Source organism: Ranitomeya imitator, chromosome 6 (genome assembly GCF_032444005.1).
Source record: "Ranitomeya imitator isolate aRanImi1 chromosome 6, aRanImi1.pri, whole genome shotgun sequence".
In the NCBI taxonomy this organism is placed as follows: domain Eukaryota; kingdom Metazoa; phylum Chordata; class Amphibia; order Anura; family Dendrobatidae; genus Ranitomeya; species Ranitomeya imitator.
Window position 1 is genome coordinate 419,960,662 of NC_091287.1, and position 12,328 is coordinate 419,972,989.

General features: G+C 41.5%; 1 protein-coding gene across 7 annotated transcripts in view; it reads left to right on the forward strand.

Annotated features, from left to right (window-relative positions):
* The window catches only part of LOC138642804 (chloride channel protein D-like), a 320,123-nt gene that overhangs the window by 43,212 nt on the left and 264,583 nt on the right, over positions 1-12,328 (forward strand). For all 7 annotated transcript variants that reach the window (XM_069731316.1, XM_069731317.1, XM_069731313.1 and 4 more), the window contains 3 exons: positions 2,032-2,161; positions 4,228-4,308; positions 7,868-8,043. In XM_069731316.1, the coding sequence (XP_069587417.1) occupies positions 2,032-2,161; positions 4,228-4,308; positions 7,868-8,043 (387 nt within the window). The remainder of the gene's footprint in view (positions 1-2,031; positions 2,162-4,227; positions 4,309-7,867; positions 8,044-12,328) is intronic.

Genomic DNA, 12,328 nt, shown 5'->3' on the forward strand with positions numbered 1-12,328 from the left:
GAGACTGTTCACACATCAGGTTTTCGATCAGTGCTTCATTAGTATTTGTAAGCCAATATCAGGAGAGGAACCTATAGAGAGAAACGATTATTCAGAGATTCACGCCAGTTCTTAGTTTTGAAGCTACGCCAGGTTTTGGCTTGGAAATACTGATGAAAAACTGTAAAAAAAACCAAAACATGCGTGAGTTGCCCCAAATTATGTATTTTCTACGGTCAGAGGCAATACTATTTTAGCTATTTTTTATCTAAAATTTGAACTAAAAAAACTTTGTTGAAATTAGAGCTGTTTGTCTGTAAGGGCTTGTGCACATTACCGTATTATTGGTCCGAGTGCTGCCCATGTAAACATCAGATTGCACCTGCACCAGTTTAAGTCTATGGGGCCGTGCACAAGTCAGATTATTTCCTTGGACCAAGCCGGACTGGGAAAAAAAAAATCACAGCAATGCACGAGTTTGATCCAATTGTTAGATCACACAGGCCATGCAAGTTAATGAGTGAGTGCAAACCATTGGACTGCACTCGGGTGACATCTGAGTGCAGTCTGATTTCCACGGACTGAGAAATTTAGAGAAGATGGAGCAATCTTTTTCTCCATCTTATCCTCATCTGAGAGAATAAACGTCTGAGCATAGTGTAATTGCAAACATAACTTAAAAATCACATTATGAGTAAAAACAAAACTATTAGTGCAAAAATAATGCTAAATGAATGGAAATTGAAAGCATAATCCGAGAGCTAGAAGAATGTACAGGTGGAAGAGACGATAGCGACGTGCTGGCTAGAATTTAAGTAATAGAAGACACAGAAGGAGGTTAACACGTGGAATGAAGACGACAGGGCAGATAAACTACGTGTATTGTGCACTATGATGATCAGGAGATATGATATTTCTGGAGAACTTTTCCACATTTGTTAATGAATCACATCTGAAATCTAAACTGTAGCTTGGTCGGCCATACTAAATAAGCCATTATTAATGTCCTCTCCAAAGCTCCCTATGTAGCAGACTGACGAAGGTCTAACAATGGCATCAACTACTGTACCTAGGCACTATGATGGAAGACATTTATATATCTCTTGTATGATGTATTCATTAAAAAGATGCTCTCATAGGCTAAGGCTTTGGTCACAACTGGGAAAATCTGTCCCATTACGCTAATCACACTCTGATCAGACTCTGATCAAATTATGACCAGACAGTGATCAGAGTGTGATCCTATTTTCTCAGGGGTGGAGAAAAAAAAAGGTTTTTGTTTTTTTATTTTTTAAATAAACATGGACTGTTGAATAACTTGAATTGTCTTCCAAAAAAAAAGCTTCTCCATCTTCATTCAGTCTGTCCATGAAAAGTGGACCCCACTCAGATGTCATTTGAGTGCAGTCCGATGTTTTCCCACGGACCCATAAACTTGAATGGCCAAGTGCCATCCGAATATCGGAAGCAAATTGCGCATGCTGAGATTTTCTCGCTCAGAAAACGATCAGACATGTGCACGGCCTCATTGAGTAACATGGGGACGAGTCCTAGTCATCAAAACGACAGATAGCCCTTGTCCAATTCTTACAGGTGTGCGCGCGAGCCCTGAGTGACAAATGCCCCTCTAGACACCAGTTTACCATTTAGGTCACCAATTAGCTACAATGGCAATTATTTAAGTTCAAAGATGAGTTATGAAAATCTATTGAAAAGTTGATGACCTGTCCAATAAATGAATTTGACGATTACCATATAGTGGGATAAGTCATCCAGTGACTATTTTGGTATTTATTTAGCAGATCTGTTTTTTCAGGATCCTGTGTATGACATACATTGATACTTTATACCTAATTTTTTGTGGTATACTAATGTATAACAGACTGATGGAAGCCGAGGGAGCACTCTTTTGTCCCCCATCAGGCTAATCTTCTCGTGTGGTCACCATACAGGCTAAATGTGGGCTATGGACCTAGTGTGAATCCGCTCACAGGTTGAATACGTTTTTACTTGTAAACATAGTGAAATGAATACATGTGCTTTTGTCCGTAGGTCAGACTGGGATCGTTGGGTGATGATGGCACTTATTGGAACTGTAGTGGGCACAGTGGGATTCTTCATGCACCAGATAATAGATACCTGTTTTGAAATGAAGTGGGAGCTTGTGGAAAAGTTTATCAGTGTAAGTGATTTCTCATTGTATTGTCATCAGATGATAAATTGATATTAAAGAGCATTATATTATATGCATTATGCACGTCTGCCTGATAGGTCGGAACCATTTTTGCCTTTTGAACTTTCCAAGTGCTTGGAGCTTATGGATTCTGCAATAACTTGGAGGGCAGCCATATTTAGATATCCTAAGCTGCTCAGAGGTGATTCTTTTGGCATTAGAAAATGTAACCGTTGTTTTCATTTTTATTTCGTAAATCAACAATACACATGAAAAGAAGAAATTTGGTTCTATATTTTATCAGAGAAATTTACTTCTTCCTCCTCCTTAATTGATCATTCACTCTCTGAGATAGAAGATGAGAGTTGGAACTTTAGAATTCTATGGAAAGGGGAAGGGGGAGGGATGAGACGTTCTGGTGCAAGTTTTCCTGGAACAAGAGTTACAGCTCTCCATAGAACTTTATGAGCACCAACAACCATCTCTCTCAGAAATGGAAAAATATGTATTCACTGACGACAGATATTACATTTGGAATAGATAATTTTGTAGTTCAGTTCAAGAGGATAAGAAGTGGACTTCTCCGATAAGACATATTATCAAGTTTCTTGTTTTCACATGTAGTATTGATTCATGAAATAAAACTTAGAATAACAGGTACTCTTTAACTACCAGGAGAATATTCATGAAATCATTGTACACATAAATTGAACTAAAACTTTAAAGGGAACCTGACAGCTGATTCATTCTGCCCGAACTATGGTCAGCAGCACCAATCAGAATGTGACTCACTCATTTCAGCCTGGAATTTCAGCGAAAACATACATTCAATATTCATCCAGGACCATTCCACTTGGCTGACCAGTCCTAGAGGCCAGCTCCTCACCCAGCCTCCCACCCACCACCCACCCCACCTCATTGAGTGACAGGTATTTATCACTCAAGGGGAGCAGGGTGGGAAGGAGCTACCAGGGTCGGACCTTTTGGACTGATGATCTCATGGTCCCTGGCCAGATTTTAAATGTTTTCTCTGAAATTCCACAATGTGTCGGAATAAGGCTATGTGCACACGCTGCGGATTGGTGTGCAGATTTTTCCGCACTGTTTTTGCAAAATCTGCAGGTAAACCGCACTGCGGATTTACCGTGGTGTTTGTGCGACTTCCACCTGTGGTTTTAGAACTGCGGATTCCTATTGAGGAACAGGTGTAAACCGCTGCGGAATCCACACAAAGAATTGACATGCTGCTAAATAAACAACGCTATGTTTCCGCGCGTTTTTTCCGCAGCATGTGCACTGCGGATTTTGTTTTCCATAGGTTTACATGGTACTGTACAAGGCATGGAAAACAGCTGCAGATCCGCAGCAAAATCTGCAACGTGTGCACATAGCCTAAAACATATCTAGTTGAATAGCCAGTGTCTGACTCAGGTTGCCCGTGGTTCAGATAGCATTACTCAGCTGCCAGGTTCACTTTGAGGCTAGGTGCACAAGAGCGTGTTTGCTGTCTGAGTGTGATCCATCAAAACATTAGATCACACTCTGTGGGGCCGAACACATGTCCAATTTTTTCCTTGGACAGTGTTTGTGTGAGGAATAAGTTGCAGCATACCTGAGTTTGATCTGATATTCGGATCGCACTCGGCCATGCAAGTCATTGAGTGCGTTCAAAACATTAGACTGCACTCAGATGACGTCTGAGTGCAGTCCAAAATCCGCTCACTGACAGAATGGAGAAGATGGAGACATTTTTTTCTCCATCTTCTCTTCATCCCTGAGAATTGTATCGTATTATTCTGACGCTGTAATCAAGCACTGATCAGAATTATTTCCATAATTGAGCCGATTTTCTCAAATGACAAAAAATACGCTCATCTGCACACCTAGCCTAAAAGTAGAAAAATACTTGTGGTTGGGGTCCAGTGACATGTGTCGCCTGCATGCATGGCCCAAAGGCACCAGGCAATATATAGCCCAGCTGTTCTGTACAGAATAAAATATTTCCTGTATATGAAAATAAACAACATGAAAGAAAGAATGCTGGACCCTTATATGATTTTGTATCATTTTTCCAGCATGGTGATTTCTTTACAACATGGCTTTTTATACTTGGCATTGGCTTTGGTATGGTGTTTTGCGCATCTGGACTTGTGTTGGTAAGTACAGATTTCATAATTTACTGAGTATTAAATGGATCTGTCACCTTCAAAAACTCTGTTTACCTGCAGATACAGTGGTAATCCGCAGCTAAATAGCATTTAATCATGTCTTGAAGTTTTACTGGAACTGCAGCTTTAGGGAGAAAATAAAAGTTTTATTCTCCCTGCAGCCGTTCGCTTCCAGTTGTCATGGCGATGGAAATTGATTGACAGCCTGCTCTGCCGGTGATAGGTTTCTTTTAAAGAATATGTTCTGTCAAAAAATAGTTTTTATGTTAAAGATCTTTTTTTTAAATTCCAGTCAAAGTTTTTTCAAAGGCAAGATAACAATGAAAGATATCTCATTAATGGGATGGGCACACAACATTTGCGGACCGCATGTGTCTCAGCGGGTATTAGTAGACATGATGTCATGTTCGCCATTCACCTCTTGCTGTCTTACACCTGCACCACTCACGCCCATGGTGTTTCTTAGGTGGCATTGTATCCACATCAATTTTGAAGCAGAAGACACTTCAGGAGAACGCTGGCTTTGTCTTCCTTAAAGGGAACCTGTCACCTGAATTTGGTGGGACTAGTTTTCGGTCATATGGGCGGAGTTTTCGGGTGTTTGATTCACCCTTTCCTTACCCGCTGGCGGCTGCATGCTGGCTGCAATATTGGATTGAAGTTCATTCTCTGTCCTCCGTATTACTCGCCTGCGCAAGGCAATCTTACCTTTTCAACACCTGAAAACTCCGCCTATATGACCGAAAACCGGTCCCGCCAAATTCAGGTGACAGGTTCCCTTTAAACTGTCTTTTCTTATGTTTTTTTTTACGTCTTTTCTGGAAGCATTTTTGTCAACTACATATATAACATTGTGGCAGCTTTTACTCGCATCTGTTTTTATTTGCATATGAGAAAAAGATCGATCAATTTTGTTGAGTTTTTTTTAAATATATTTTGATCATTTATGTTTTTGGTTCATGAATCATGATTACTTTTTGTGGCATCAATTTTTCTTGTATGCACCTGAAACGTGTTGATGTTTGACACTGAAATTCACGTTATTCTGAAGGGCCTGTAGGCTGTGCAGTTTGTTGCGGTGAGGCTCTGAGGGCCTCCCTTTAGCACATCCTATACATTAGTGGTGGAGGTGCGCAGGTCACTTTGAAGGGATCCACTTTGAGCCTCGAGGCCACTACACCACTACCTATAATCAATTAGGGTCTCTCGTAGTCACAAATGTGAAACGTGTCCATTGCTATATAATATATGGAAAAAAAAGAGAGAGAGTAGCGCTTTTCTGAGCAAAGTAGGTAAGTTTATTAGTATGACCATTAAAAGAAAAGCCGCTCACCCGCTCAGGTTGTGCAGGTAGGGCACAACTCCATATACCTTGTAAACAATTACAGATAGGTGCGCGAGACCTGGTTGTTGTGGAAAACTCTTTCAGGGAGAGTTCCAGCAGAGCATGATCAGGAGGGTAGGATGCAGGTGACTAGCGCTCCCAAAGGCAAAAAATGGATCATTCACTGGAAGTGATAAAAATATATTAAAAACACAGTGTATTTCAGCTGTAACCAGCCTTCATCATTTGTATCGAGGTGTGAGTCATATCATTTGTGTATGGTTTCCCTTCCCCCTCAATGCAGGGACGCCGGTATACTACTCATCGCCCCGGTCATTTGGCATGGTCTCCCAGCATGTTCTATGCTTCCTTCCTGTTCTGTGTCCCGGTAGCACCTAGGTTGCGCTCTCCTGCTCTTAAAGGGGCAGCACGTATATAGAAAAAATACCCTTAGCTTATTGCTGAGAAACATTTAATGTAAGTGTTCACCTACAAGATGGCTCCCAGCCAATAGCTGGGAGGCATCTTGTAAGGCACCCTTCCCAGTAGGGAGGTGCCAAGCAACACACTGAGTCATTAGGTAGTGTGGTGTTCTACCAGGGAGATTCCCTGGCCTCGGTGTGGCCAGGGTCTTGTACTCAAATCCCCGGTACTGGTATGGCCAGTATCCTGAACCTGAAGTCCCTGGTCCAAGTGCAGCCAGTCCTGAACTCAAAGTCCCTGGTCCTTTTGAGACCTGTCCTAAACATATATTTCATGCCTCCAGACTGCTACAACCAGTCTCCAAAACCTGAAGCCGCATCGACAGCACCAGAACCCTGAAACCACTCCAGTGGTGTCTGAATCAGTCCTGTCCCTCTGTGCCAGTAGCTGTTCTGCCTGTGGATCCTGAACCTAGTAGTCTGAGAGGAGTAGGGTCCCCTTGGGTAAGCAGCTGCTGTACTGGGGACTGCCTAGGAGTGGTACATGGCAGCTACCCATAGCCAAGTCTGACTCCACCATCAGGAGCTCCAGTGAACATCTAGTAGCTTCTTAGCTATGCCTCTTGTAGGCAAGCCCGGTCCTGTGGCACAGTACACCACCTGCGTGCATAACAAATTGATTGAGTCTGTCCTGTTCCTGTTCTGTCCAGCTCCGGTGAATAATCAATTTTTTGCTTTTGGGAGAACCAGACAACTGGATTATCTCATCCTAACCATGTACATTGCATGATTTCTTTGTTGTAACCAAAGAATTTTTCTAGGCCCCACAGGGCAGTAACAATTCCAGTCCATACAGTTAGGGTTAAAACTCTTCCAGTGAGTTTTCTTAGAACATGAAAATCATATTTCAACCTAACAGTAATTTGTAGGCGCAAAACTCTTGCCAGTGACAAACAATAATTCTCTCACACAATTTGGTTCTAATTCAGAGGACTTCAGCCTTATAGTTATAGCCTTATAGTTATAGCCTTATTCCTCGTGACAGAGGATCTCTCTGCCCAATGGTCAAAGTCCAGGAGTCTTTCCTCAACTTTCCATACAAACGTCCCATTCATCAGCTGACCTCAATTCTGGAGTTTTTCTCTTGTTCTCCAGCCCGTCTCACAGGGGCTTGGTTTGGCCTTCGACTGTTCCAACACTTATATTAGGTCTCTCTTTTGGACACATGGTCAGAGCTGAATTCCCTGTATTACCAGTTGCCACCACCGCCTAATGTAACCTTTACCTAATTTCTCACTATGACAGCACAATGGTGAAATACCGAGCTTTGCAACAATACCTCTTCGTCAGGCTCTGTTGGGCTCACATTGATGCCAGGCTCCTCTGCCCAACTAAAAGCCAGGAAACTATTTTCTGACAACCATGAATACTGCAAATGTTTCACAGCGATCTATTCAAAGCAGACCGGCGAACATACACAACAAAATGGGAAACACACAAGGCAAATAGTGTCACACACATTAAGAGTGGTAACAATCACACACACTCTTACATAAGCATAGAACTGTGAAGAATATTTATTTATTTTACTCACTTATTTAGCGCCATTAATTCCACAGCACCTTACATACGGTATATTATGGGCACTGGCCCCATTGAGTTTCACAATTTAATTTCCCTATCACTGTGTCTTTGGAGTGCTAACAAATAAATGTGGAAGTAAAAATAATGCTGAGTATTTTATGCATGTCTACATAATGTAGATTTAGTTTTTTGAGCATACTTTATTTTTTTTTTCCAGTTTTTATGTCCATCTGGATCACCAAGTGGTCTTCCTGAAGTCATTGGCTATTTAAATGGTTCTGCAATGAGACACATCTTTAACATAAGGACATTTTTTGGAACTTTTTTCTCGTGTGCCTTAGCTGTGTCATCTGGACTTTTTTGTGGACCAGAAGGACCAATGGTCCATATAGGGTAAGAGTATTCAGAGATATAGTTCTGACATAATGCATAATAACAAGTCTCAACAGTATAGAAGTGCATATTGGCACAGTAGTTGGAATTTATTGCAGTATTTTGTTGTTGATGGACTAATGCACCACATGTATAATACCGTCTTGGTCGCTTGCCAATATGTAATGAGTATGCTCGTCATGAGTTATCGGCATATTGAGAACATGGACACTGCTACAGTACAGAAAAATAAGGAAAGTGTCATTCAGCTCACCACTCATGTGTTAAGGTACCATCACATTTAGCGACGCTGCAGCGATCTAGACAACGATCCCGATTGCTGCAGCGTCGCTGTGTGGTCTCTGGAGAGCTGTCACACAGACAGCTCTCCAGCGACCAACTATGCAAAGTCCCCTGGTAACCAGGGTAAACATCGGGTTACTAAGCGCAGGGCCGATGTCTGCGGGAGATCCAGCGACGAAATAAAGTTCTGGACTTTCTGCTCCGACCAACGATGTCACAGCAGGATCCAGATCGCTGTTACGTGTCAAACACAATGATATCGCTAGCCAGGACGCTGCAACGTCACGGATCGCTAGCGATATCGTTGTTAAGTTGGCTAGTGTGACGGTACCTTTAGGCCGGCGTCACACTCAGCGTATAAAAATACGGTCCGTAATTTACGGCCGTAATACGCAGAAAAGTCCCCAAAATAGTGGTCCGTATCTCCTCCGTAGGCAGGGTGTGTCAGCGTATTTTGCGCATGGCATCCTCCGTATGTAATCCGTATGTCATCCGTACTGCTAGATTTTCTCGCAGGCTTGCAAAACCGACATACGGACATACAATGGATCCTTGTGCTCCCAAAAACATAAAAACATATGTACTGTCTATATATATAAGGAGATAGCAAAGCCGGCAATTGAATTACCGGCTTTTAAGCTATCTCGCGCTGGATGAAATATTAATATATATATATATGTGTCTCAATGACATATATATATATATATATATATATATATATATACCTATTCTATGTGTAGACATTTATTCTACCTATTCTACTGTAAGCTGTCAGTGTGATTTTACTGTACACCGCACTGAATTGCCGGCTTTTCTATAGAACACCGCTGCGTATTTCTCGCAAGTCACACTACTGGTCCGTGTGTAATCCGTATTTTTCTCGCCCCATAGACTTTCATTGGCGTATTTTTTGCGCAATACGGTGACAAATGCAGCATGCTGCGATTTTCTACGGCCGTAGAAGACCGTATAATATGGATCAGTAAAACCGGCTGATAGGAGCTGGGGCATAGAGAAGCATTGTACTGTATGCAATCCGTATTTTCAGCACCTCTCTTACGTCCGTAAAACACGCTAGTGTGACGCCGGCCTTAGAGATAAGAGACTTCAAGGCTGGACTGTCTGTGGTCTGGGGGTGGTGCACGGAGGATGCACTGGTCTGGCTTCCAGGTCACATAGCTCGCAATGGGCCAAAAGGGAATGTTCTCCAGCACCAAAGGAACATAGTTATAAGTTAGCCTTTAATCATACAGGATTAAAAAAATGGGAGAATGTGCACATATTAAAAAAGAAATCCCATAATACTTACGTGTTTACCAGAAACCCGTAATTATTATGAATTTTCTTTTTTAATACAGTATGTGCACATTCTCCAAATTGTTTTTTTCCTTTATGATTAAAAGCTAAGTTTTAACTACTTTCCTTTGGTGCTGGAGAACATCCCCTTTTGGACTACTAAGAGCACTGCTACATTGCTTGACGGTATCCTCTGAGCTTTGTCACTTCATCCTATGTATGCCGCAGTCATCGTTGATTGTGATATAGAATATGGCTATGTTCACACGTTGTGTTTTTACTGCATTTTTTAATGCAAATTTTAAGCTACATTTTACAGTAACAACAAAAGCTATGAGATTTCAGTAACCTCTCGTACCCATGTTTTTTTCTTTTTCTTGACTGAATTGGAAAACTGCTGCGTTCTTTAAACCTGCAGCATTCCACTTCTGTCAGCTTTTTTGCAGCGTTTTTTCACTCATAGTAGAAAGCGGTGAGTAAGTGCAAAAATGCAGCAAAAGAACAGCAAAAATGCAGGTATCAGGTTTTGCTGTGGTTTTAGTGGAAAAAAAACAGGTGCAGCAGTATGTGAAACCCATTTATTTTTGTGATTTTCCCAAGTTAAACCATAATGTGTTGGCGTCTTCACATGAGAATGGCTGTTAGGATTAGTCCAGTTTTATTAAATTAGTGATATATGTAAACATGGGCTGAAATTGAACAATACCTGATAAACTGAAGGGCCAACCAAAGTTGTTCTACAAATGTAATGCTCTGCCAATATCTTGGGTAAACTATTCCCTACCATTTCAACTCCCCCCCCCCCCCCAATGATACATTTGGATTTGTGTATTTTTTCATGAACACATGTGAAATTTTTTATTCAGAACAGTCACTATTTTTTTCAGACACAAAATCTTTTTACACTAAATAATTTGATCAAATTTCCCTATTTTCCAAAAGGGTTTTATGGTTTCACATATGTCTTGCATTGGTAACACATTGCATTGTTCATGCTTCTGTGGTGGAAGCAAAGCTGAACTTTGGGATCCTGAAAAGCGCAAAAAAACAGAGAAAACATGCTTTTTGTAAGCAGCTTCTTGCAGGTTTTGCCTGCAGGAAAAAAATGCAGCAAAAACGCAACGTGTGAAAATAGTCTAAGAGAAACTGAGGGAAGATTTCAGAATCTATTTACTCTGATTCACTAACCCTACAATCTTCCATCCTTTACATTTTTTTACATTTTTCTTAGGCCCCCTTCACATGTCCTGATGTTATCTCTACTGGAAAAACCAATACCAGTGCTATCCATGTCCGTGTGTAACATATGGGTGGAATTTGTTTTTTCATCCGTGTGCTGCATCAGTGTGACACGTATAGGTGCCTGGGAAAAGCAGTAATGTTAGCGCTGTTCCCAGGCACTGAATGCAGCTCTCAATTTGTCGCCAAGTCTCCCTGTGATCAGCGCGACCAGGCAACGCTGATAGGAGTTTGAGTCAGCACCCGCTGTGTGTGTATATTGTGCATTGAATAAATAAATAAAAAATGGTTTGGGGTCCCCCTTGATTTTTTTAACCAGCTGAGGAAAAGCCAACAGCTGGGGGCTGATGTTAATATTCTGGTAAGGGGCCAATACAGATAAAGGTTTACAGCGTATTAATAACAGCTTATAGCTGTTTGCTTAGCCTTCACTGGTTAATATAGGGGGAACCCCCCAATAATGGGGTCATCTCTTTATTTACTAACCAGCAAAGGCTAAGCAGACAGCTGTGGGCTGAAATTAATAGATTGGGATAGGGCCATGGATATTGGCCCCCTCCAAGACTAAGAAAATCAGCCCTCAGCCACAACAGAAATGGCACATCCATTAAATATGCCAATTCTGGTGCTTAGCCTCCACTCTTCCCACTTGCCCTGGTGTAGTGTCAGTGGGGTAGTAGTTGTAGGATTGATGTTGGCTTTGCAATGTCAGATAACATCAAGCCCAAGGGTTAGTAATAGAGAGGTGTCTATCAGACAGCCACATTACTAGCCCCATAGTCAAATTTATTAAAAACACAGAGTCCTTTAATTGAAATAAACATTCCCCAACCCTTTTTTACCCATTAGCTGAATACAGCTCTCATCATTGTCACCTGGTCTCCGTGCAATAAGCGAAACCAGGCTCCACTAATGAGACTTGTAGTCAGCATCACCATCTGTGTATTGCTTTAATAAATAATTTAAAAAAATGGCTTAAGGTCCCCCATAATTTTCCTAACCAGCTGAGGGGAAGCCAACAGCTGGGGATGTCGTTAGTATTCTGGGAAAGGGCCATTAGCCATAAAGGTTCCTAGCGTATTAATAACAGCACACATGTTTGCTTAGCTTTTAATCATTATTACAGGGGGACTCCAAAAATAAATGTTATGGGGTCCCCTTATATTTACTAACCAAGAATGGCTAAACTGACAGCTGCCATGGATATTGTCCCCCTCCCAGGCTAAGAGCATTATCCCTCAGATGGCCCAGAAATGGCGCATCCATTAGATGCGCCAATTCTGGCACTTAGCCTCTGCTCTTCCCACTTGAACTGTTGCAGTGGCAAGTGGGATAATAGTTTTTTGGGTTGATGTCAGCTGTTTTATGTTCACTGACATCAAGCTCAGGGGTTAGTAATGGAGAGGTGTACTAACCCAATAATCAAATTGAATGAAGTCACAAACAGAATTAAGTTCTTTAAAGAGCA